Source organism: Doryrhamphus excisus, chromosome 7 (genome assembly GCF_030265055.1).
Source record: "Doryrhamphus excisus isolate RoL2022-K1 chromosome 7, RoL_Dexc_1.0, whole genome shotgun sequence".
NCBI classification, from domain to species: Eukaryota; Metazoa; Chordata; class Actinopteri; order Syngnathiformes; family Syngnathidae; genus Doryrhamphus; species Doryrhamphus excisus.
Window position 1 is genome coordinate 17,366,174 of NC_080472.1, and position 27,492 is coordinate 17,393,665.

Below are 27,492 nucleotides of genomic sequence, written 5' to 3' on the forward strand. Positions count from 1 at the left end.
AAGAAGCCGAGCTTTTTTTTTTTTTAATTTTATTTTTTTTATTTAAAATGCATTTCAAAGTCGCACGCAAATGCGTCTTTAAAATGCGTGCGTATGTGACTTCCTGCGACTCATCATCACAGCCTGTCTGTGTTCCTAATTGACGTTTTAATGGGCAGATTTGAACGCCGCCCTTAGACGGCTAATTAATAGATTAAGGTTAAAGCAGCATCTGATCTCGACGTCGGTACACTTTGCATACATGGTTGTGTTCACGTTTTATTTTTTAATATATATAAAATATCCCTTTGTGTCCCGTTTTTTCCGAGAGTCCATTTGGAATGTTCATAAAATGGCAGTAAAGGCAATCAGACGGTCTTTCTCTGAATATTTTAAACATCAGCCATGTAAAATTTATGCCTAATTTGAATACTTATTAGCTGCAGCCTTGAGTTTCTTATTCCGAGATTCATCTCCGGATTGGATGTCACATTGTGCCAGTCCCTACACCCCCCTCCCCTCTTTCTGTCTCACCCCCTCCCACCCTTCGCCCCCCCCCCCCCCCCCCTCCTCCTTTTCGTCCTCTTCGTCTTTCTTGGTGTTAAACAGGGGCCTGTTTGTTCACAAGCGGGCCTCTTCCCTGTTTGCTTGTGTCCCGGGCAGCTGTCGCTCTCCTGCTCTGTGTAACAGCTAACAGCTCAGACCTGTTTGTTCTTTTACCGCCCCGGATCCTGTTTGTCCTGGCTGTGGACATCCTTTTAAGACCTGTCCTGCATCAGCCTCTCGTCAAACACACACACAGAAAGCTATTAAAACAGAATTCCTGCCTCCTCTCGCTTTCAAGCTGGTGTATTCCGTCAAAATTGACTTCATTTTGATGCCAAATATGCCTTGTTTACCCCGGGAGTGCCCCCCATGTGAAGGCACAGGTATTGGGTTAATGGGTAATGGTGATGGTTTAGTTCAGGGGTGCCCAAAATCTGGCGCATGGGCCACTCGCAGCACGCAGCTTCTGTTTTTCTTGGCCTGTGTCGACAAATTTTATTATTATTTTTAATTAGGTGTGACAATTTATGACTAAATTAAACATGTACAAATAAAATCAAGCATGACTCGTATTATTAATAAAAATAATTAATAAATAAAATGTTAATATTGTATTCTGAAAAAAAAAATCTTAGTTTCTCTGGAACATACTTAACAGAGATGCATCACATCTTTACACTTATGCAATACAACATATCCGAAAAGGAGTAGGAAGAAACCGAGCTCAGCAATTACTACTCATTTGTTCTCTTCCAACAGCAAAATAAAGCGTAAAGATAGTATTATTATTATATATGCACCATTTATACTGTTTTTAGCACAATCATTAAATACCGTCGCCACAAATTCATTTCTTTTCTCAGGATCCATTCTTGTCATAATTTATTGTTCTTTATTGAAATGATTATTTAGCCAGCCAGTTTATAATTTTGCATGATTATGCACCACAAATCCTGCAAGGAAAAAAAATATTTCAGTCAGTGATGTATGCTTTAATTGTCCCAGGCATATGTTAGCCCTTATTTCCATATTATATTCCATATTATTCTCCTTTATTTAGAGTGGCACTATTGAATATTTAATTTATGCGTGGATTTTAGTGGATATATACCACATTTATACCCCCCCGTCCTTGTCAAATAGCACCGGGACGTGCATCTCTTTGTATTGCTTCATTTACACAATGAATGCATAATTGCTCAGTCTTGCATCCCCCTCCCTCCTCCTCCTTCTTTAAATGCTTTTATTTGCAAAAGGGGGGCTGTGTGAGGAAAATGGATGCATTATATATACAAAAATATATATATATATATATTTATAGGAGGGGGGGATTGGAAGAAGAGCCCTAACCCGTGCCTCTTAATCACTTCTAGGTTTTAAATCATGATGATGCAGGAGTCGGCCACAGACACAATAAGCAACAGTTCAATGAGTCAAAATGGAATGAGCGCCCTAAGCAGCAGCCAATTAGAGGCTGGCAGTAGAGATGGGAGATCAAGCGCTGGTGGCGGTGACACGAGCGGCGAAGTAAGCACAGTCGAGCTGCTGCATCTGCAACAACAGCAGGTAAGTTGTGTTTCTCCCCCCATTCCCACTCCCCCATCCCAACTCGCTCTCTCCTCACTCCCTCTAAGCCACCCTTCTCCGTCCGTCCGTCATGCTTCCTCTTCTCTGATGTGGGCACTGGCACATTTATGTCGAACATGGACCTTTGTTGTGTTTATTTGATGACTTAGCTTTGTTTTTTGTAATTTCTGTTAGTATTTGAGTTAAGGGAGCTTATATATGTGGGGGTGTTGGAGATGCTGGTGTCCACTAGAGGGCCTCCTTCTTCATTACAAGCAGCATAGAGACCTTTGACCACTCTTTTTGCAAATTTCATGCAACTGTTTTGCTCTTTTCCGACTAATTATTTGCAGTGAATTAAAAAATAGGCCTGTTTTTGAATTGTGCTGTGTGTGAGGGTATGCATCAAAGTCAGGCGCCAGCGGAGCTAAAGTGCCTCTTGTTGTCTTTTTCACGGTGAATGATGGCTTTGACAGTTTGCCAAAAGAGCAGCGGGAGATGAGGTCAAGGGGGGTCTGCTCATGGGGTTGTGTCCTCTTTTGGTTTGGTGGCCATTTCCATGCATTCATATGTGGATAAATGTGTGTGTGTGTGTGTGTGTGTGTGTGGAAGCAGCTGAAGCCCTGTGGTGGTGTTTGCAGGGTGGTGGGAGCCAGTCTAGCAAAATGAAGTATGTCCTACAGGCCCCTCATCCCATCCCTCAACCACGCATCTACTCGCCAGCCCAGCGGTGGTGCTGGCGGCGTCAAACGGCCACACTCTATCACCACGCCGCCACTCTTTTACACACAAACACACACATACATGCACCTGATTGGGGTCAATTCTCTGCCTCTTGCTGCCATTACTCTTGAAGAGTTGAAGGGAGTTGGGTGGAGGTGTCACTAGACAGGATGGGGGCGGGGGGGTCATTTTCAGTTGGTGTATATTTATCACAAATATAGCATTTCTGATAACAAATGGCATGATAAAATTACGACAATTGCATAAAATGTCTTGTTAAGTCTCTCAGTTGGACTAAGAGCTTGTTCCGGTGTGTGCGTGCATGCATGCGTGTGTGTGTATGTGTGTGTGTGTGTGTGTGTGCACGCCTTAGAGGCTGGCCCGTCGTGCCTTCTTCCAACCCAGAAACAGACACATTGAAATGAGCAGTCCAGCTAACAGGTCTCTGGAGGCTTTTTAAAAATCCTAGGCCTTTGTGCTGTTAACTTCACACACACACACACACACACACACACACATTGCACAACGAGGTCCATCCACAGACAATAGATGGAGGATGCATTTGCTTGCATTGTTTCACATGCAACTGAAAGAAGTCTCCGAGTGAATGACAGCATCCATGCATTCGTGTTTATGAAGCATTGGACTATTTGCAGGCTTTTTACAGGAAGGCTCTAATTTTCCTCCCATATTTGACATTGAGTGGTCCGGTGGGTATAGGAAGCTGCAGTCTCTCATCACGCTGCTGGAGGGATGATTAATAATAAGCACTGATGAATTCCCCCCCCCCCCCCCCCCCAACCCCCCTATTCCATGTCCCTCTGGGTTCTGCCATTACCTAGCAGCTTCCCAAATCCCACCTGCAGCTATAATTAGAAAAGCAGCATCTTAAGGTCTCTTGCCTTTAGATTGGACCTTGTAGGGCTAAGTTACACTGGAACCATTTTGCAACATTAGTCATTTTCATTTTTGGGAGATTTGATCAGATCGGATTGGATTGGATGAAACAATGCTGAAAGTTGTTTCTTAGAATTTTGGGAAATTTCAGCACCTGAAGACTGTTTTGTATGCCAGTATTGAATTTGTGAGATGTGACCCACAAAAAAAGTCTAAAGAACCGTCGTCTCCCAAGTGTCCATTTTTGGCCATTTCCTTGCTACGTTCCCAAGTGCCTTGTCTTAGGGATTTGGTCTGATTATTACAAAATTTGTACTAAATATAGCTGAAACTGCAAAGTTTACCTTAAAACACAATAACACAGCCCAACAAAACCATTTTGTTGTGAAGAGATGAAAAAAATACCCTTATCGTTGTTGTGCTTGTAGTTTGAATCACACTACAGCTGGTAATGGTAATGGTTTAATTTAATTCCTGCTTTCCATAATACAGTTTGTTTTTTTTATGTTTTTTTTGTTTGAATTTTTAAATTTTGTAATTTTTTGTCCCGTACCGAAGTACGAGGTGATATGACCATACAATGACATTATGTGTACCATCGTATTTGCTCCCTTTCATGTCGCTAGCAACCAAAACATTACAATCCACTCTCGGTATGACAAACATTTTAGCTTGGACGACCATGAAATTTATAAGCTATGTCTTTCTAGTGTAGCCCCACAAAAATATCTCAAGGACCCATGTCCAAAAGTCACCATTTTGCTTTGAAGTGGACATTTTAGGCCAATTCCAAGAATGATTATCCTAGAGACTAAAGTTTAACCACAATACCGGATTTCACTTTTATTTTTGTCGTTGTGTGTGTGTGCAGACCATGACAGCAAGGTTTGATGTAGTCGCCATAAAAGGCTAAACTCCACTAACTCCACAAGGTCAGAACCGGACCAAACTTTTAGTATGCTAGTTTCAAAGGTGCCCCCTACCATCTGAAGTGCAGAACTCCAAAAGCTTTGCCCCTGACGCACGTAATTATCACGTAAAAAGTCTTGCATTGGATTTCAGTCGGCGCTAATCTAGTCATCTTTGCAGTTGTTTGATAAAAAAAAATGGTAGTTAAAAAAAAAAACCTTATCTATGGATCTGAATGATAAGCACCATGTCCACAATCGAATTTACCGCCCATTAATTCCTGCTGGGGTTTCACCACCCCATCCCTAAAGGTTGCCTAAAGAGACCTAATTTGATTTGAGATCAGAGATTAGATTCCTACTGTATCTGATTGCAATTTGCCAGCTGCAGCAAATGATGAATGTTGCTCGGACGCTAATTTCCATGATCACCATAAAAGCCTCTGGAAGTCCGATCAATGCATCATTGCTATAATGCTACCCCGTATGAATATGCGAGTATTGATCTTTGGAATTTTGAGATCAAGATGAAGAGGCTGTTAGTTGATTACAGCGCTCGGCTTCAGGTTTATAAGCGGGATTGATGAGGCAATATTCGGGAAGCATATTGATATTCACAGCTAAATCAGGGCGCCGGCGTCGGTATTGTTGTCAACCTACTTAATAGTAGGTCAGCTATCACAAATTATACTGCGTTATGTGGTTTTTCTTGACAGGCACATGTTACTAGCCCCATTTTAATGACAAGTGCACTGCGGCGTGCCATCCCACTTCCAGGCCTACCTTTTGTTGCTCTGAGCGTCCAAGTTGACGGTGACAGCAATTAACCTGCCTGCCTCGCTCTTTAGCTCGCGGGAAATGGTCGGAATTTGACAGCAGTTGACGGCTAATTTTTAAGTTTTGGGGGCAAATTCAGTGAAAGTCTTTTTTTTTTTTTTTTTACAAGTCACTCTTGTTGACTTTTTGTAGAGTAAATACCCTTTTAAGAAATGCTGACATGCACTCCTCACAATAATCTGCCCTTCACCTGCCTTTTTTTTTCTCCTTCCAACACACACGCCAGATGCAAATCTGCGCTTTGCCCTTGAGCATAATTTAAAGGCCTAATCACCCAGTCTGTCCCCTTTGGATGCGGTACGAAATAAGGGACTGTGTGTGTGTATGGGGGGGTGTATGCCGGCGTCTCATTTGCACCCTTACACAAAGAAGCTCATTAGGTTTATCTTTAAGGCCTCACTCGACTGTGTAAATAAGACGCCATTGGCTGCGGATTCGGCGCATCAATCACCTCCCAGGACAGGAGAAAGAGCTCCACCTGAAATATGTTCTATTTCATAAAGCGCTGAAAAGGAGGCGAGTATGTCTTTTTGTGAAGTTATTGCCACGCTCGGTGAAAAGACAGTATTTACAATGGAAGCTATCCTTCTTTTTATTTCAAGGCTGGCTATCGGCAGTCATTCCCCGCTGAATAGTACATACAGGCCTGTGACATATAGGCCTGTAGTCCCCCCCCCCCCCATATGCGATGACACTAAAGATATACTGTGTGAATGACAGCAGCGCTCCTGTTTGCTCGCCCTTCCCCAGACAAAACACAGTATTATTCTATTATCTACACAGATGCCACCGCTTCCTCGTCCCCCGTACCGCACCGTCCAACCTGGCCTGTCCGTCTTATGTTTAAGGCACATTACACGTGGCCTCCTGGAATTTACAGTGGCGCTCTCCCAGTAACTCCATTTCGCGGCAGAGTCTCTTGAGAGCGCAGCGAAATGTCAAGCGTCGAGGCTTGAAAGGGAGACGAGGAGAGAAAAAAGGGAAAGAGGGGAGGGGGTGGTGGTGGAGAGATGGAGATGGCGAGAGGGAAATGTGCTGGAAATAAACACTTATGGGCATTTTATGCTCAAGCGGTCAGGAGCTGCTGCGATACAGGTTGATGGGGAGCGTAGGTAGACATAAATATCATTATACAACGGTGCGGTGATACACTACTCCGCATTAGGGATGGGAATTCACTGTTGATTAATCGCGTCTTGAAACAGCTGAGACAAAATAGAGAGCGGTACTTGGCTACAACGGGCCGTGAACTGTGTTTAGTTGGAGTTTAGCACATCTAGGCGGCATTGTTCGGCTCGATACAACATTTGAAGCAGGAGTATAGAACATTCATTCATTCATTTATTTTATACCGCTTTTCCTCACGAGGGTCGTTGGGGTTGCTGGAGCCTATCCCAACTGTCTTTGGGCGAGAGGCGGGTTACACCTTGGACTGGTGACCAGCCAATCACAGGGCACATATAGACAAACAACCATTCACACTCACATTCATACCTATGGAAAATTTGGAGTCGCCAATTAACCTAGCATGTTTTTGGAATGTGGGAGGAAACCCACGCATGCACGGGGAGAACATGCAAACTCCACACAGAGATGGCCGAGGGTGGAATTGAACCCTGGTCTCCTAGCTGTGAGGTCTGCGCGCTAACCACTAGACCGCCGTGCCGCCCCCTTATAGATCCAGTGGCCATTTATTTCCCAGCACTGAAGCGGTTATGGAGGCGTAAAAGGAAATGAGTTGTGAAGTGACCATTGATCCTAGCTTGCAGGTTTGGCAAGCGTGAGTGCAGGACTATCGGCCACAGCGTGTGACCGCTGAATGCCTGCCTCTTACTTACACGAAGGTGGTGGTTAAACCCCCGGCCTAGTTCATCTGTCAAGAGCCTAATGCGCTAACACAAGGAGGGAAATCAGTGTTAGCCCGGTTGAATTAACTAACAAACACATTGTTTTTTTTAAGTAGCAGCAGCATATCACACTGAAACATCGGGATTCTATTTGCTTGGTACTGATTTAAGTGCCTGTTCATGTTGAGATTTTGAGTGTTGTGTGTAAACATGTAATAAATAAAACGTCCTGACTTTGGCATACAAAATACTGCCTGACTAATGAATATCCTGCTGAGATTCAATTACTGCATACATACTAGTGTTGCATTCAAATATTCAAAAATACAGCCAGGAAGATAAAAAAAAACCTGTTATCTTCAGGGAAGAAGTACATTTGAAACACTCGTATGCTAGGACTACGTTAAAAAGCCATAGCATTTCAGTATGTGGAATCAAACTATGGAATGGATTGAGTAAGGACCTCAAACAATGCACAACGATGAGCCAATTCAAGAAACAATACAAGCAGTTGATGTTTGCCAAATACAAGGATGAAGAGTCTTGAACCAGTCATGATGTGCTATGTATATATGTATATATATATATATATATATATATATATATATATATATATATATATATATATATATATATATATATATATATATATATATATATATCACTATATTGACACTTACTATGGTACCCATTATGTCATTGTATTGGTCAAAAATAGAATAAAAAAAAATTTTAAAAAAACTTAAACTATATTAGGAAAGCAGGAAGTGAACAAATGTAACAGTTACTGATTGTAAAAGTACCAGATGGAGGGGTAGGATTTAATAAGCTTTGCTTCTTCCTACTCCTTTTGGACATGTGGAACTGTGAACTGATTATGTGATGCATTCAATTGTAATCTGATGCATGTTCAAATGAAAAAAACCATTACCATTATTCTTTTTTGTTCCGCAGTCAAAACATGAATACCGAATTTGTACAAATTCTTGGCCCAAATCTTCAATCAGTCTAAACGAAGGACATGTTATATGTAGTAAGCCTTATCTGTGACGCTGTGTGTGCCTTTAAGAGACTGGGGCCTGGGAAATGATGTCAGCTAGCTATTGTTAGCATGAGTCTTAGCATGGTTAGCGATGTGGAGAGTGAGTTGTGGCCAACAGCAGCTCCTGTATGAATGTTTACTGTGACATTGAGGTAGGATTCTACTACACTGGACACTAGGTCTCAGGAACATCAACATTGGTAAGACACTAGCCCTCAAGTATGTTGTCAATGCTATGCTACAACTATGCAAATATTCCTTTTATCAATAAAATGGGTCCGGAATAAATTAACCGTGATAAACGAGAGATGGGTATCTGCGGAAAATTGTTGTGGAGAATTTCTCTTTGACTGTTCTATTCTCAGGGCAGCATGGCGGTTGAGTGGTTAGCGCGCAGACCTCACAGCTAGGAGACCAGGGTTCAATTCCACCCTCGGCCATCTCTGTGTGGAGTTTGCATGTTCTCCCCGTGCATGCGTGGGTTTTCTCCGGGTACTCCGGTTTCCTCCCACATTCCAAAAAACATGCTAGGTTAATTGGCGAGTATTAATTGAAGAGAATAAAATAAGATAATAAGAAAAGATACATTTTAAGCATAACCGCTTTTGTAACTCCCACCCTCGGCCATCTCTTTGTGGAGTTAGATACAGTTAGCTACATTAGACTGTGGATGCTAGTGGCCCCGACTCCACCCAGAGGCTCACTCCGTTCATGCTGTTGTTCTACGGAATAAATCCCAAAGATCATACACTAAGGAGGAAGATGACTTCAAATATTGCTCAAATTTTCTTCAAAATAAGTCAGACCTCTGTTGGATATTACATATTTAATATTACTATTACTCCCGGTGCATGCGTGGGTTTTCTCCGTGTACTCCGGTTTCCTCCCACAATCCAAAAACATGCTAGGTTAATTGGAGACTCCAAATTGTCCATAGGTATGAATGTGAGTGTTAATGGTTGTTTGTCTATATGTGCCCTGTGATTGGCTGGCCACCAGTCCAGGGTGTACCCCGCCTCTCGCCTGAAGACAGCTGGGATAGGCTCCAGCACCCCCGCGACCCTCGTGAGGAAAAAGCGGTAGAAAATGAATGAATGAATGAATGAATGGATCTATAAGTGCTCAACCCATAACACACGCATGGATCATGCATTCTTGTTGGGTTAAAGGGTTGTTAATATCAGAGTAGTACATGTAAATATATCTATTTTTTTAATATGTGACACATTGCTTGCTTGCTTTTCCATACACGACCCCCCCCAATTCAGCCTACCCCCAAGTGGCTTAGAGTCATTTGATAGGCCACGGCCCCACTATCCATTTAACAGAGCTTAAAAAATCCTACATATGCATATGGCGGGCTGTCTTAAGCTGACAAGCAAAAGACAGGATTTTGCTAGAAGGCAGCTTTGGAGTGTTGTGAATTTAACAAGCATGTCTAGTATTACAGTTTCCCTCTGCTTTAGCCATGAATAGTAACAAATCAGTCTCCGAAACGCATGCCCCATGGTTTGTTGTGTGTAACCCCCCAACCCGCCCCAACCCAAACCCTCCCTTTTTTGCCTCCGATGCTAAAACGACTGGTTTCAAGCGTTAATGACATTGCTGGCCTCTTTATCTAACACGCGCAGGATCTCCAGGTATTTCTTCTTCTGTGCTTTACTTGTTAACACTTTCTGCTCCTCAGATTACCTTCATCCCTGACCCATTTCTTGAATAGATAAAGAGCTCTGTGCCATCTCCCGAGCTGTTTGTAGTTTGTAATACGAGCAGGCTGCTAAGGGAGATGCTCTTTTCTTTATGCATTGCTTCCAAACACTCCAGCGTGTGTACATATGGAAGCAGCCGAGGCTCCTCTTCACAGCCTCTCATACAAATGCAGTAAATAAGGGCCACGCCACGGGAATTGAAGGCTACCAAACAGACTGACGTGTTACTTGGGCTCTCGTCTGCCTTCTTCTTTGACTGCAACGGAGAATTAAGCGAATGGAGCGGTTTCGTCAAGAGTTATAAAGATGCTGATTTTTGCACAGGTGCGCCGTAGGCTGGCCACAGTAAAAGGTCACTCCAAAATGTGCAATTTTAGCAGTGAAATCAGCGTATTTTCATTCATACTGATACCCAGTGACTTTGTTTTTTTTTTAAAAACGACTAGCTTTGTAAATAAGTAAACAGATATGATGTAGGCCGGGGAAAAAAAATCCTTGAATGACCACCAGCCACCATTGCCTGAAGTCCTTTTTGCATCTAACGTAGCATCATCATCATAATCGAACAAGCTGCAGTGTTTTCACAGATTGTTGTTATATGTAAAAACTGTGTGTGTGTAATTATGATGTACAAGTACACAAGTGTTACTAATACATAAGTGTGTAGTAAGTGTATCAAAGAGTCTTTCAAGAGTAAAAAGCCCAAAACAACAACAACAAAAAAACAAAATTAGCTTTTCATAAAGGAACCTATATAGTCTAGTATGAGTATAAAGACATGTCACATGTCATGTTAAAAATCTGGATGGTGACCATTCCTGATACTGCAGAGTCAGCTCAGGGTCAGGAGGTTGCCTACAGCCACACTGGTTAATGACAATGTTCTCTGATGCACTGCTAAGAAGGACCTTGCTGATTAAATTGTAGTTCTCGTTAAAAAATCACAACAATTACATGACAAAACCTGGATGGTGACTGTCCTTGATACTGTAGAGGCAGCTCAGGTTCAGGAGGTTGCCTACAGCCACACAGGTATAAAGAGATGTCACATGTCATGTTAAAAATCACAGCAATTTAAAAAATCTGGATGGTGATCATTCCTGATACTGCAGAGGCAGCTCAGGGTTAGGAGGTTGCCTACAGCCACACTGGTTAATGACAATGTTCTCTGATGCATTGCTAAGAAGGACCTTCCCGGTTGAATTGTAGTCCTGGTTAAAAATCACAATTACATGATGAAACCATTACAAAGCTGGATGGTAACCATTTCTGATACTGCAGAGGCAGCTCAGGGTTAGGAGGTTGCCTACAGCCACACTGGTTAATGACAATGATCTCTCAATGATGCATTGCTAAGAAGGACCTTGCCGGTTGAATTGTAGTCCTGGTTAAAAATCACAATTACATGACAAAACCATTACAAAGCTGGATGGTAACCATTCCTGATACTGCAGAGGCAGCTCAGGGTCAGGAGGTTGCCCACAGCCACAAAGGGTAATGATGTTATTCTTTGATGCACTGCTAAGAAGGACCTTGCCGGTTAAATTTTAGACCTCGCACCCGCCGACTACGATATGTTCAAATTCCTCATCGAATCTTGCTTATTTAACCCACGCAGCGCCGTCCTGTACAACTGGCACCCAATTCATCGGCCCTTGTTCCACCCCGATAAAAGCCAGCATATGCAGAAAACTCCCTTTTGTGAAACAGACGGCGGCGCCGCACTTCAAGCTTGACTAGACACTAAGCTGATACCGCTTTCACGCTCATGTTTCTGCATATGCATTCTTATCAGAGGTTTACATGATAAATATACATTAGAGCCAGGGATTTGCCATGCGTGGTATTGTTCCAGCCATACCCTTCTCCATACCTGTTTGGACTTCATCAACCAAATCAGCGCCGCGGTCTTCATTTGCAAGTTTTTCTCTTCTTGCCTAAACATTTGGCTGAGCAGCATCACCAGGCCCTAGATGTGATTTATGCGTCATACAACTTTTACTTCCTAATAACAGCTGTAATTGTTCTGTCCGTGCACAGAGTGCAATGATGGAACGATCACGCTTTTTGGCACATTATTCATCAAAAGCCAGGAGCAAAATCAGAAAGGAAGCCGCGCTCCCTTTACGCAGTGTGCAACCGAGTGCTACGTTTTCTTGTTAGGAGAAATTACAGCCACTAACTTGAGCTACTTCAGCATGAAATTGGAAAAGAAGCATTTCTCGCACATTTCCATTCTTGATTCAATGAAAGATGTAGATTAGCCCTTTTGGAAAAGGGCGGGGAATGAAACAAGAGATTGTGTTTAGGACTCATCGCATATGATTTGATGTATTCCCACACCTATGCATTGCTACATTCTCATCAGCGAGACTTTTTTTTTTTACTCAATCCTCTGCTCGTCACACTCAGTACTCCCCATCCCCATGCCACCTTTAGCACTCATGCATGCACTAGATAGAAAAACGCTGCTGTGTCGGAACACTGATGGATAGACGCAGGCAGATGACTGTATCTTCTACAGCTCACTTAAAGGTCAAACACACGTCATCATAATTGGAATATTCACAAGACAACCACACGGTTAGAATGATAGATAGAGACAGATAAGCAAAGATAGTGACACTAGACTCGTAGAAGTGGAGCAGCTACAGTGAGGTCGTCTTCAGTTTAAGGTCAGACAACTCTCCGATCGACCCTCGAATTGGGTGACACTTAACCTGAGCTCCACAGGACCAGACAGACTCGACATACTATTGACCCGAAATCTACAAAACCCTCAAGACACACTCGTTACTCCATGACTCCTGGCAAGCTAAGGAGCTAAAATCACTTTTTATGTTGGGCAAATTCTTGATTGGAAGTAATATGCACTCTAATCTGAGATATACCTTATTGACCTGCATATAAGACGACCATATTCTTTCAAGACACGCTTTTAGAAAAAGGCAAAACACATTTTTGATTGGGTGTCACGTGAGTGACTGAAAGAAATGCTCCGACTAGCTGTTTTTATAACAGGGGTAACAAACTTTTATAACAAACTCAATTTACCTAGGGGCCACTGGAGCTAAGGTCTGGGTGAGGCTGGGCCGCATCAGGTTAAAAATAATAATAAAAAAAATAATAATAATAATAAAAAAAAAAATATATATATATATATATAGAGAGAGAGAGAGAAAAAAAATAAAAATATAATAAAAATATTTATAAATATTAATTATATTAAATATTGATGAATATATATATAATATAATAGTCCTCAATGCTTCTGCTATACCCTCCACTTTTTCAGTGCTTTGGTTCTTTTGGCATTATAACAAATTATTATAAATCATTATAAATGATTATAAATAAATTTTTATTTATTATTAAATTATTAAATAATGTTTATTGTTAATTTTTATTTTTCGACACAAAATAAGATGGAAAAATAAATAAGCAAATAAAAAAACAAATGAAACAAGTGAAACAAATGAACAAATTATTTTTTATTTATGATTAAATTATTAAATAAATGTTTAATGTTAATTTTTATTTTTCGACACAAAATAAGATGGAAAAATAAATAAGCACATCAAAAAACAAGTGAAACAAATGAACAAATTAATTTTTATTTATTATTAAATTATTAAATAAATGTTTAATGTTAATTTTTATTTTTCGACACAAAATAAGATAAAAAATAAATAAGCAAATCAAAAAACAAATGAAACAAATTAACAAATTAAACTTTCATATCAAGACGGGGGCCTCAAACTAGCGTCCTGTGAGTTTGCGACCTCTGTTTTATAAGGAGTACCATATTAACCCGCATATAAGACGCTCCTTTCATTGATAAATGTAAGAGTCAATGTTCTATGAGCCTTGCAATGGTTTTACTTCAGACAGTTCCAGACATGTACAATAGACTTTGCAGGTTCGGGGCTTCTTGGTTGTTTCCCTTCTACAAAAAAAGAACACTTGACCTTCCACACACTGCCCATCACACACACATTTTTCACACTATTCTCCACCTCGTCTCTATTTTACTTCCTGCCTGTCTCTTTGTGATAGCACATTGTGGAAGCTCTCGGAAAAAGGACTTTCCCTAAGAGCAGCGGTAGATAAAGAGCAGCGCTGAAAGGGCTTGCTGTCACCTTATCTGAAGCTCCAGCGATAGAGGCCCAGGTGGAAGTGAAGACTTTGCAAGCTGCAGAGAAAGGCCAGAAGCAGACTGAATGTAGTGTAGCCATTAATGCATTGTTTCGCGTGCACTCCAAGGCATAAACATTACCCGCAGATGGGGGCAAAAGAGACCCCTTGTTTTTGTGGTGAAAAATGAAGTGCGAGGTGACACAGTGGCACTCTCCACTCTCTTCCTCCTCCTCCTATACACGCCGCCGCTTTTCTTCCAGAGCAAATTCATCTTGTCAATCCTCCCGGGAGGGTGTAGCTATGCGGCTCTGTTTACTGTGGCAGAAAGTTAATATAAATTTTCATCAGTGGGGGAAGTTTACACATATGATTCTATTTGTCCTTCATTATTAGCACCTGAGTCTGGGGCCCGGGTAGGCATAATTGTCTACAGACGCAGGCCAAATAGATGCAAGGCAAAGGCAAATAAGCACAGCCCAAAATAATTTGATGCTTGTGTGTTACAATCCTCCACCCAAGGAATTCTTAATCTAGAGAATCAATAAACAAGGAGCCAGGCGGAGAGTGGCAGGGGCGATGAGAGGAAGAAATGAATAAGGTGATGTGTGGATGGGATGGGAAAGGGGGCGTGGGGGGGAGTTGGGCGGGGAACATTTTCAAATACCCAAATACCGCAAATGAGCACGGGGCAGAGTTGTTTATTTTTCAGTCAAGCATCTTTCATGTGCACGCTGAATGATGGCCACATTTTAGGAAAAAAATGCTCATTTATCGACTTTTCTTGCATTTTTTCCCCCCCTCAAAACCTCCTTAACTGAACCCATTTTAGACGAGAATGCAATTCAATCCAAGAATGTAATCAAGCACCCGGAAGTCTGAGAACAGACAGCACAGGAAGTACCAAGCAACACAATAAAAGCATGCAAAAGCAATAGAGAGCCGGACTAGGCTACAGCTGTAATGTATTATTTATGTATAATTATGTTGTTTAGGCGGCATGGTGGTCGAGTGGTTAGCGTGCAGACCTCACAGCTAGGAGACCAAGGTTCAATTCCACCCTGGTGCATGTGTGGGTTTTTCTCCGGGTACTCCGGTTTCCTCCCACATTCCAAAAACATGCTAGGTTAATTGGCGACTCCAAATATGAGTGTGAATGGTTGTTTGTCTATATGTGCCCTGTGATTGGCTGGCCACCAGTCCAGGGTGTACCCCGCCTCTCGCCCAAAGACAGCTGGGATAGGCTCCAGCACCCCCGCGACCCTCGTGAGGAAAAGCGGTAGAAAATGAATGAATGAATGAATGATGTTGTTTAGGTGGCACGGTGGTCGAGTGGTTAGCATGCAGACCTCACAGCTAGGAGACCAGGGTTCAATTCCACCCTTTCTCCGGGTACTCCGGTTTCCTCCCACATTCCAAAAACATGCTAGGTTAATTGGCGACTCCAAATTGTCCATAGGTACGAATGTGAGTGTGAATGGTTGTTTGTCTATATGTGCCCTGTGATTGGCTGGCCACCAGTCCAGGGTGTACCCCGCCTCTCGCCCAAAGACAGCTGGGATAGGCTCCAGCACCCCCCGCAACCCTCGTGAGGAAAAGCGGTAGAAAATGAATGAATGAATGATGTTGTTTAGGCGGCACGGCGATCGGGTGGTTAGCGTGCAGACCTCACAGCTAGGAGACCAAGGGTTCAATTCCACCCTGGTGCATGTGTGGGTTTTCTCCGGGTACTCCGGTTTCCTCCCACATTCCAAAAACATGCTAGGTTAATTGGCGACTCCAAATTGTCCATAGGTATGAATGTGAGTGTGAATGGTTGTTTGTCTATATGTGCTCTGTGATTGGCTGGCGACCAGTACCCCGCCTCTCGTCCAAAAACAGCTGGGATAGGCTCCAGCACCTTCCGCCACCCTCGTGAGGAAAAGCGATACAAAATGAATGAATGATGTTGTTTAGAATCCACGTCTTTAAGATTTGTCATCCCCAATCCAATCAGCCATGTTTGTTTGCTCAGCTGAAAGCGTTGCTATCCGTGGCGTGCAACTCCACCCCATACGCGCGTTAATATTACATGCAGTTGTGTGTATGTGCGTGTTTGTGCGCCCACCCGCCTGTGCAGCGCTTGTCAACGCTGTCAGCAGTCGTTCTGGCCGACAGCCCGGTGGCGTGTCGAACAACAGCCCCTTTTTACTCCCTCGACCGAACACAACGCAAAACATCTGTTTCACCCTCGGCCGCCATGTTTACAGCCCCATACGTTCCGGCACCCTTTTACCTGCACCATCATCATCATCATCATCCTCATCATTCCAATATCCGCCACATTCACCTAATAACAACATGCCGGGGAAGTGATCTGCGCTGTCCAAACACAATGTCACAGCTCTTCAGACGTATCCAATTCCGATGTCACGGCTGCATGAGGCGTAGTCTCCAGGTGGATTTGAAAAGATTCTTTAGCGGATGGCTTATTCCTTGTGTACACATGCACCTCCACACACAAGAAGCTAAGCAATCTGGAGATTTGTAATGCTTTTTTGGGCCTGGCGCCGCTAATGTGCTTCATGCTTGTTTAAGGTCTTTGCATGCTCCTTTACAAAGGTGCATTGTGATCTGTGCTCCTTATTCTCCTTTGCTGTGTATTTGAATACAGAGATGATGTATTATTTTTCCACTCTGTATGCCTATTAATGTAGCCCGGGAGTGCCTGTGTAAACATTCTTGTTTCTCTGTCCCTTTTTCCCGTATAATAGTCGCCTGTATCGCCTTTCTCCTGACCTCACTATCTGAAACCAATTACAGCAGTTCCATCTTATTTTCATAAGGATCCCCGTGTCGTGGTCTCGGTCGCCTGTGTTATTTTCACTCCTCTTATTTATTTTTTTTTCAAGTTCGGTTGTAGATATCAGCATCAAATATGCGTCTGAGTGCTTTGTTATTTATACAGCAGCCCGTCTCGATTCTTCTCAAGAATGTGTCACATTGTGCTGTTGATACAATGTGTGCATTAATAGATGTCGTCTTTCTGCTCGTAGCAACAAGCAGGTATGCATTTTGCAATGTATATATCAACTTTTCTGTCCATTTTGTACTTTTACTGTTATGCTTACAGACACACACGCATACAAAGCAGTGGCGACTGTGTTCCTCCTGTCAAGCAGACAGATCAATGCATTTAGAACCCAGTTCCTGACTAAAGTGTTTGTTTACTTGAGAGCCTGTCTCCTCCTGTGCAGACGCCCACCCCCCCCGCACCCTCCCCAAATTGCGGTGGTGACATTCCCTCGAGGGCCTAAAATTTTTTGTGCCTCCTCAATCTCATTTTTTTTTTTTTTGTGGTTTGCTCAGGATCTCAATGTACTTGTTCAAACATTGTTCCCACCTGCTGGTAAAGCTTTGCCATATGCACGTACTGACTGACAACGCAGCTGTTGCCATGGATACCGCCACGCATACAAATAAGAGAAGTTTTCTTCTTTTCCCCTGTCCTCAACCAAAAAGAAACAACCTGTAAAGTTGACTTGATGCTCATGGGCCTGCCTGCCGTTGTCGCCGTTGTCGTCGCCGCCGTTGTTGTTGTTACAGTGTGCGGCAATGTAGAGCAGCAGCTGTGCTCAATGTTGTTCCCCCTCCCCGACACACTTTCATCCATATGCTCTTGAAGAAGCTGCAAGCCCAGCTGCTACAAGCTGGTGTGTGTGGAATGAAATCAGGCTGCGCTCACACGATGCGGACCGAAACGTTTGTGCACTTTAGGGCGGTTTGCTTCGGTATCGTTGTCGTGTGTGCATATAGTGTGCAGGCGGTAAAGTAAGGACTCGATTGGGCAGCTTTTCTGACCTGTTATGTCATGGAACCAAAATCTAGCCCTCTTTTCCTGAAAATGCATCTATATATTATATTATAATATTATGCCTTAACCTCCAAACCTTCAAATAGATGCTTTAAGGACAATTTTAATGTGATTTTCTTAAAGAATGTTGTGTAAATGATGGGAATGTCACAAGATCTCACAAGATTAAAAGATGTCAAAAAATAATTCAATCCATTACACAATAAATTTAAATAAACTGCATCATTTTTCCGGCCGCCATGCATGGTATTGAAACAGGCAGGTAGAGGATCACTGCATTGGTTCAGTATAGACGTTTCATAGAACAACAGCAAACGGGATAAGACCTGGGTGAAGTTTCAAATTCAAGAATAGAATGCTGTAGTGTCTGTTACTATAGGATTTCCTAGAGAACACAGGTTGCAAGGTGACAGTCCACTCTCTTTTTCTTTTTTTTCTTCTTTTCCTTTGCTTCTTTTCTTTTTTTTCTTTGTTTTGCTTTTTCTACAAATAAATTTTAGATATTTAGTCAATAATTAATATATAATAAATATTTTAAAATTGTTTGTCCAAAATTAGAAAAAAGGAACTGTTGCTTGTTTTTATTTAATTAAATTTTTGAAATATAAAATACAATATTTAGAAATTATTTGTTTATTTATATGAATTTATTCTTTTTTTCTACAATTTTTTTTAGATATTTAGTCAATAATTAATATATAATATAATATATTTTTTTTTAAATTTTTGTCCAAAATTAGAAAAAAAGAACTGTTGCTTGTTTTTATTTAATTACATTTTTTAAATATAAAATACAATGTTTAGAAATAATTTGTTTATTTATATGAATGTATTTTTTTTTGTCTTTTTAAATGATTAATTTCAACTCACATAGTTTGGTTTCATTAAAAAAACAACATTTTTAATTAATTTGTATTTTCTAAATATATAATATTTTATATTTATACAAATAACTATATTTATGTATAATATATCTTTTTTATTTTATTGTCAACCTGGGGAATTCAGAAAACGAGTTAACCTTATATAATCCTAAAACAAATCTGTTTATTTATTTATATATTTATTTATTTATTTTTTTACTCTTTCTAACGCTCTGGAACTCTCTAAAGTTAAGTTTTGTAACGGACAAGAATAAAACAGCATCCTGTGTTTGCTCGTCTAGATAATAAAAATAAAGACAATAAAATCAAAAATCCTTACATTTATTGATGTTTTTTTTCATATGATGTATTTGACAAAAACACCGGTGTGAACACTAAGTGAACTATTCCAGCGTATCTTTGCTACCGAAGTACCGAACCACAAGCGTGAGCGCATTCGAATTTACAACCCGAGCTTCTTTGTTAGCAAACACATCCAAAGCTCGTAATGACAGCCTCTGCAAACGACAAATAGGAATGATCCATTCACGCCATTCCTCTGTTTGATTTCAATGCATATAGTGTAAAAGCCGGCCTGCTAGTTAATTCATTCCCAATGCAATCTGATGTTGATTTTTGTCAACTTTAATTACAGCTCCCGGGGACACTTCACACGGTGCTACCTCTACTTCAAATTGATATTATGAATATGCAAATGTGGTTGGTAATGTGCAAGAGAGAAGTGGGTATTTCAGTTGAGCACACACTAGACAGGTCAATTCTACTGATGCCTTTTTTTTTTTTTTTACACCCACCCCCCTCCATGCTCTCATCTAGACAAATGCTATTCATGTAGGTGTTGCAAAAAATACAACTCACACTGCCTTCCGTCCTTTCTTCCCAGGCCCTACAAGCAGCAAGGCAATTACTCTTGCAGCAGCCAGGCAGTGGCCTGAAATCTCCAAAGAGCCAGGACAAGCAGCGTCCACTGCAGGTAAAGCAGCTCCCCTTCTTAATCTCCTTAAGTCCATCCATAATACATAGCCCCTCCGAAAAGATTCCCTCCACTTCCACAAGTGTGTTTGATTTGGCCCCCATGCAATCCTCCGATCTGTCGCCGAATACTAAAACCGGACAAGAGGTATTCCAAAAGTGTGGAAAACACACCGAGGAGACATCTGAATTCATATCAGATTGGACAAACATGAAGTGCTGACTTGGAATATTATACATTTAAAGCCCAAAATCTGGATATTTTTTTTGCAAAATAAGCATATTTTTCTGAAAAATGACATTAAATTCTTCCAAGGACCTTCATCATTGGGTGTGTTGTTAGGCTATAACATTTCTACATGTGTTACTAAAAAAAAAAGACAAGAAAACCTGAAAATATGGAATCAAAAATGCATTAAATAGGTTTTGTATATTTATTTTCAGAACAAATAGTAATTTAAAATAAGTTAGATTAAATTCAAAGTGGTGGATGTACTGTAGAAATGTACTGCAGCTACTGAAAGGGGACAAACATCAACATCAGAAATCTCAAGCACGTGCCACGGAGGCCCGAGACACTGCAGGTTTTCGTTCTAGCCGGTCACTAAAGCAGGCCATTTTTAATGGTCAACACCTACAGTTTAAGGGAAACTCATCAAGCCAGGAGAAACTGGTTTTGGAGAACCAGTGCAGTGTCTCAGCTCTCCTTGGCACGAACGAGCATCGGACAAAGTAGAACGCTGACATTGCCAAGAAAGCACACAACTTTAGGGTGCAGGGATTCGAATCTATCTGTTTGAGTTCAGGCTTAGGATATATAGTATAGTATTTATCACACCTAGATTGTTAGTTTTCCACTAAAATGTATACTTTTTTTTGCAAAATCCTACAAAATTCTCCCAATATCTTACACCCTTAAATATTAATTTGTGAATAATTATCTTAAAGACAACTTCTGCACAAAAAGATACTTGCAGAGGTGATAAAGCAGGCCATTTTTAATGATCAACACTTACAGTTTGAGGGAAGGAGCTCATCAAGCCAAGAGAAACTGGTTTTAGAGAACCAGTGTGGAGCCTCAGCTCTCCTTGGCACGAATGAGCATCTGACAAAGTGGAACGCTGACATTGCCAAGAAGGCACACAATCTCTTTGAGTATTTTTAGTATAGTGTATACAGTATAGTATATACTCAATAGTATAGTATTTATTGTATAGTATTTATTGCTCCCAGAATGTTAGTTTTTCACTAAAATCTATACTTTTTTTTTGCAAAATTCTCCCTATATCTTACACCCTTACATATTAATTTGTGAATAATTATCTGAAAGTCAACTTCTACACAAAAATATACTTGCAGAGGTGATAAGAAATGATGACAAACTGAAGGGCATTTTTCCATGCGTGGTGTTGTTGACACAGTCAGGGTTGCAGACAGCTAATTTTACCTGCTTGTCATTTTCACTTGTCAGCGCTAATTTACCTTATTGATTTGTAGAGCTGTCAGTGATTTGGAAAAGGTCACACTTGTACATATATGCACACACACACACACACACACACACACACACATACACACACATGCTTACACCTCCGTCACACATATGTACACATTAACACGTTGCGATGCCTGTTACCTTCACTCTCTGGTAAGCGTTAACGCGCTTCTCATTGTGGTCGCGGGACTTTCTACCAGACTGCAAGTGAGGACATCTGTTTGTGTTATTCATATTTGGAATGTAGCATCGAACGATGGCTTGAGCTCATTACAGGCTCCATTAATGAGAGGGAAATTGGCGTTATAACCTCACTCCATGATGTTTTCACAGAGTCGAACAATGGCAACACCTTCAATTGGTGTCACACCTCCGCAGTCTTAATCACAGGATATGTCTCATTCATGCTCCTGCACATTGCTCATCCAATCGCTGTAGGACCAGGAAGTAAATGTGAGGGGAGTAATAGTTGTTATATGAAATATTTGTTCAACTTTTGGCAGTGTTAGTCGCACACATGGTAGAAAAACAGTGTTGCTGGATGGAAGCTAGTAAAATATTGCACTGGACTAGCTAAGAATGTAGTTTTTTAGTTTATAAAAACCTATATTAATATTGATGTGTCACGTTGTGGTGCAAGTCTGGACCCCAGACGCAGAGGCAGGTGAGGTATTGGGTCCATGCACAACAAAAGTCTGTGGCACCATGAAGGCACAAAAGGCCAGGCTGAAGCTGGTGGCGACTGTACTCCACCCCCCCCCCCAAAAAATGGCACAAGGCTAGTGAATGTTATGTTTGTAACCCAGAGAACTCAGAGGAATAATCCAGCAGCTGCCAACATAGGTAGACTCCGCCTCCAGCCGGGACCTGGTGTCAGCGTTGAACGTTGAATATTATGAAAAATAATATGCTTAACCTCAAACTCAAAGATGAGGATGTCGGGAAAATTTTGTTTTTTTCTACAGAAAAAATAACAGTTTATTCATCAAAAATTTACATATTTGTGTTTTGTTCACAAATGTTATGAAAACTAATAATTAAGAGTGTCAGGAAAATATATTGTTAATTTATTGTTAATTTTGAGTGACTTTATTAATATTTATGTGTTTTATAAACAAATTAATTATGGAAATATAACACGATTTAACCCTAAATTCAAACATTAAGGTTCTCAGCCCAAATTTACTGGAACTTTATATAAAAAACTAATATGTGCTATGACCAAACTGACAGATTAAGGTTCTCTTATTGAAATTATCTACAAAAATCTACAAAATATTAGTAAATATACTGACATTTTCTGTGTGACATTTGTATATCTCTGTTTTATTAACAGAAATTCTCTCACCCCAAACTCGGAGATGAAGTTTTGTGGAATTTCCAAGAAAAATGTCCAGTTTATTTGTAAAAAAATTGACATATTTTGAGTGACTTTATTAATATTTATGTGTTTTATGAACAAATTAATTATGGAAAGATAACACGATTTAACCCTAAACTCAAACATTGAGGTTCTCAGCCCAAATTTACTGGAACTTTATACAAAAAATGAATATGTGCTATGACCAAGCTGACAGATTAAGGTTCTCTTATTGAAATTCTGTACAAAAATCTACAAAATATTAGTAAATATACTGACATTTTCTGTGTGACATTTGTATATCTCTGTTTTATTAACTAAAAATCTCTCACCCCAAACTCGGAGATGAAGTTTTGTGGAATTTCCAAGAAAAATGTCCAGTTTATTTGTAAAAATATTGACATATTTTGAGTGACTTTATTAATATTTATGTTTTTTATGAACAAATTAATTATGGAAATATAACATGATTTAACCCTAAACTCAAACATTAAGGTTCTCAGCCCAAATTTACTGGAACTTTATACAAAAAATGAATATGTGCTATGACAAAACTGACAGATTAAGGTTCTCTTATTGAAATTATGTACAAAAATCTACAAAATATTAGTAAATATACTGACATTTTCTGCGTGACATTTGTATATCTCTGTTTTATTATCGAAAATTATCTCACCCCAAACTCGGAGATGAAGTTTTGTGGAATTTTCAAGAAAAATGTCCAGTTTATTTGTAAAAATATTGACATATTTTGGGTGAAATTAATATTTCTCTGTGTTTTTATTAACTCTTATGAATTTTTTTTTATACTAACCCCAAACTCTTGAGAGTTTTCCCTACATCTCCATTGGGTATAGTCAAATAAGTCCTTTTCTCCAAGCTGATATTTGCACCACACGTAGAAAGAATGTCACTCAAAATAAGCGCATTGAAGCGTCACATTGCTACAATGTGGAAGTGGAAAGTAGGGATGTTAATAACGGACGGCTCAACACTTGGATTAGTTATGTCCGAGGATTCTTATTGATTCTTATCGCCAACACCAGGCAAGGATGGAGTAAGTAAATGTAAATATTGAATATTTACCCTGTGCAGGTGTTATTAGAGGTTTGGATACGGGGGCCTACAGTACCGTTATCATCACCGACAAACGCTCACATTGTATGTCTTTCTGTCCTACTTGGTGACCGACTGGATCCAATTATCCTCACATTTATTTTCAGATACTACACTGATATTGTTAGCAACGTGCTGGAGCATGAATGGATTTTGCACAAAAGCGTTTGTTGATTTTTGTCTTCTGCAAATTAACATGCCCTAACCCTCAACGCTTCTCCACCTTCTATGAACTGTATATTTTTGTGCAAAATTCAAGGGAAACTGATTTTTCATACGGTTTAGTACTTTGAAAAAAATGTGGAAATATTTTCTTTTTTTTTCAGTAATTTACTGGATTTTTTTTACTGATAACCTGTGGGTTTGGGATTATTTATCCTTTATCCTGAGCATGTATCAGTTACCAAACATACGTCTAGCTGTTTTCTACTCATACAGTAGAATAAAGCTGCCTTATTTACTGGGATTATCCTAACGACGACGTGTTATTTTATTAGCAACATGTTTTTCTACCATGCGGATTGATCCCCGTGAATGATTAACACCAGCAAAAGTGGAAAAAGGATTACTATTACCATGACATCCCGCTTTACTGATAAATCCTCCTTCCTTCTTGTCCCATCTTTGGTATTTAAAGGAAGGAAATGATCCATAGATCATGGCATGTAAATTATTTAGTACACAAGCATCTAAGTGCCTCAGCTTGCAGTTTTAATTACCCGTATTAGTGGCTAAAGTCGCTCTCGCCTGACTAATTCTATCCGGAGTTGATGATGCGCAGGCAGGCAGGCAGCATTGGCGTTCACACACAATGAAACAAACACACATACAAACACACATTCTGTGCATTTGCGTAATGTGACAGGTCTATTATTACACAGTAAGCCCACGGGAGCGCTCAATAAACACCTATTTCTCCCTGTAAATCCCCCCTTCCTGCCGCCGCCATGCTGCTTCCACGCTCTCCTTGGTCTTCGCCGCCTTCTGAAAGGCATTTATACACTGACATTTGAAATACAAATAAAGAAACGCGGACAACGAGAGGCGGGGAGGATTACCGAGACACCGTGACAGTTTCATCCTCCAGTGTACATAATGCATCCTCACGCCAAAGACGAGTTTGGCTGTCGCCGGTTGTGACTTTTGAAAGTTTTGTTTGTCGCCGCCTTGCAGTGAAGAAGCGTCTGTGACCATTTTTAGGTACAGTACTATACTACTAATCTTTAATTTACGTATATATAGAACATTTTTGTGCAAAATCTCATGAAATGTTTCCTGGGAGCCTCGAAAATGAGAACAAACAAGTCCAAAAAAGTACCACTTCCACACAGAATGAGAGGAGAACTTTTTTTTTTCAATCAAGCGCAGTCTTCTTCTAGTGTAAAAGGTAATGTCATCTAACGTCATGTTTCATAACATTACACAGTGATACATTTTTGGATTTGCATCATATTATTTCATAATTAATTCACATGATCTAAGATGACAGCTTTTGACTAATAAATTGTACATTTTTATGCATAAATCTACAAAACCTTTGGGGATCTTTCAGATTATTTTTCATTACAAAAATTCAGATAACCCAAAAATATGTCCTCCTAAATTCTAAAAGAGCTCATGTTTTGCAAGTTTTGTTTGTCGCCGCCTTGCAGTGAAGAAGCGTCTGTGACCATTTTTAGGTACAGTACTATACTACTAATCTTTTATTTACGTATATATTGAACATTTTTGTGCAAAATCCCATGAAATGTTTCCTGGGAGCCTCGAAAATGAGAACAAACAAGTCCAAAAAAGTACCACTTCCACACGGAATGAGAGGAGAACCTTTTTTTTTTTCAATCGAGCGCAGTCTTCTTCTAGTGTAAAATTTAATGTCATCTAACATCATGTTTCATAACATTACATACACAGTGATACATTTTTGGATTTGCATTATATTCTTTCATAATTAATTTAATGACTGATAAATTGTAAATTGTTATGCATAAATCTACTAAATTTCCCTGAGAACTTTTGGGGGTCTTTCAGATTATTTTTCATAATTTTTTTTTTTTTTAAATCAGAAATATGTCCTCCTAAATTCTAAAAGAGCTCATGTATCTCTGCTATCACGTGCAGCTTCAGAACCACTGGCTGAGGAAGACATTTTGGTGAGGATCTGGATAAAAGTGAACCAGGAAGTAGCCTGCACAGCACCCGGTTTAACAAAAAAAAACATGACATTCTGCTCGTGTGGGGTATTTCATATAAAGACGGCCATATTGGTGAGGTACAAAGGGTACAAGCCATTGGTGTCATCTGCATAAACCAGCATGTTTAATTTAGTGATGAAAATCTGCTTTTTTTGCCTTTTTTCGAGAAGTAACGTGAGTAAAAAGTGTTGATGAGACTCGCTGACATCAGCGTGCATGGCTTTAAAAAAAAAAAAAAAAAGATGTTAGATCACATTTCCATGTATGAATACCCTCTGGTAGAAAATAGTGATTACAGCTAAAGGGAAAATATTATGATATTCATGAGGAAAACTTGTGTTGACTCAAAGAGTGGCGAGGCTGGCAAGCGTCAGCACATTTGAAGTCAAACACAACGACAAAACATCCTCCTTTTTTTTTTTTTTACCTACAGGACACGCTTGCTAAATTGCGAGGACAGAGCAGGTTCATCATTGTGATGCAAAAGAAGTTGAAATGCAACCCCCGGGCGTTGTATCGCTGAGTTTGGGGAGAGAAGAAATGGGGGGGGGGGGTAAAAAGAAGTATCTCAGACCTTTGATGTAGCGGCAACAAATTTACCTTGTGACAGAAGATACATGGCCGCAATAAACGAGTTATACCAGCACTTACACATGCAATCAGATGATTCTGGCCAGGGTGTTAATTGGATCCTAACCGCCAGATCTGATACGCCCGGGCCCCGCTGGTGATGTGTGCAAGAGGAGGAGGAGGAGTATGGGGGGGGGGGGGGGGGGGGGCGCTGGCTTGTTGGAAGCCTTTCCAAGTGATGAACTGTAATTCACTGAGCTGCTTGAAGCACTTGTAATTTACTGTGTGTCACTGATGAAGAGGCTGATCCAGTGGAGGCTGTATTACCTGCAACATCACAAGGAAGTCCCCCCCCCCCCCCCCCCCCCCCCCCCCCCCCCCCCACACACACACACACCCTCCGCTCCTTTATTTCTGCACCTTTCAGCATTTTACATCGCTCTCAAAAACACCTGCCGGGCGTCGTAGCAAAGGGTGGCATTTTTAAAGCGATAACTGTTTGTCACGATAAGGCCACAAACAACAAGTACGAGCATGTTCCCACCAAAGAGCCCATTATGTATTTGTCACTGAAGGTTATCCTCATCGATTATCTTGCCGTGTGAGCATGGCTTGTTCATGGAAAATACACACAACAGACAAAATATGTCAGTTTGAACTCAGAAACAAAGTGCAAAGTGACACAAATTCAATGTTAATAATTTGGAACACTTGCCTATTTCAACATGTCTGAAAGGGAGTAGGAAGAATAAGAGCTTAGTTGTGAAATTTTAAAGATAACAACATTTATAGGTCAGAAAGCTGGAAAAAGCATAATAGGTCCCCTTTAATAATAATAATAATAAATTGTGGGCTGCACAGT

At 40.5% G+C, this 27,492-nt stretch overlaps 1 protein-coding gene across 7 annotated transcripts in view; it reads left to right on the top strand.

Moving 5' to 3' along the window:
• foxp2 (forkhead box P2) overlaps positions 1–27,492 on the top strand; it is a 110,873-nt gene that overhangs the window by 45,517 nt on the left and 37,864 nt on the right. For 4 of the 7 annotated variants that reach the window (XM_058077298.1, XM_058077301.1, XM_058077299.1 and 1 more), the window contains 2 exons: positions 1,899–2,091; positions 19,809–19,898. In XM_058077298.1, coding sequence (XP_057933281.1) covers positions 1,909–2,091; positions 19,809–19,898 — 273 coding nt within the window. In that variant the 5' untranslated portion in view covers positions 1,899–1,908. The remainder of the gene's footprint in view (positions 1–1,898; positions 2,092–19,808; positions 19,899–27,492) is intronic. The other 3 variants (XM_058077302.1, XM_058077303.1, XM_058077304.1) reach the window with 1 other exon arrangement.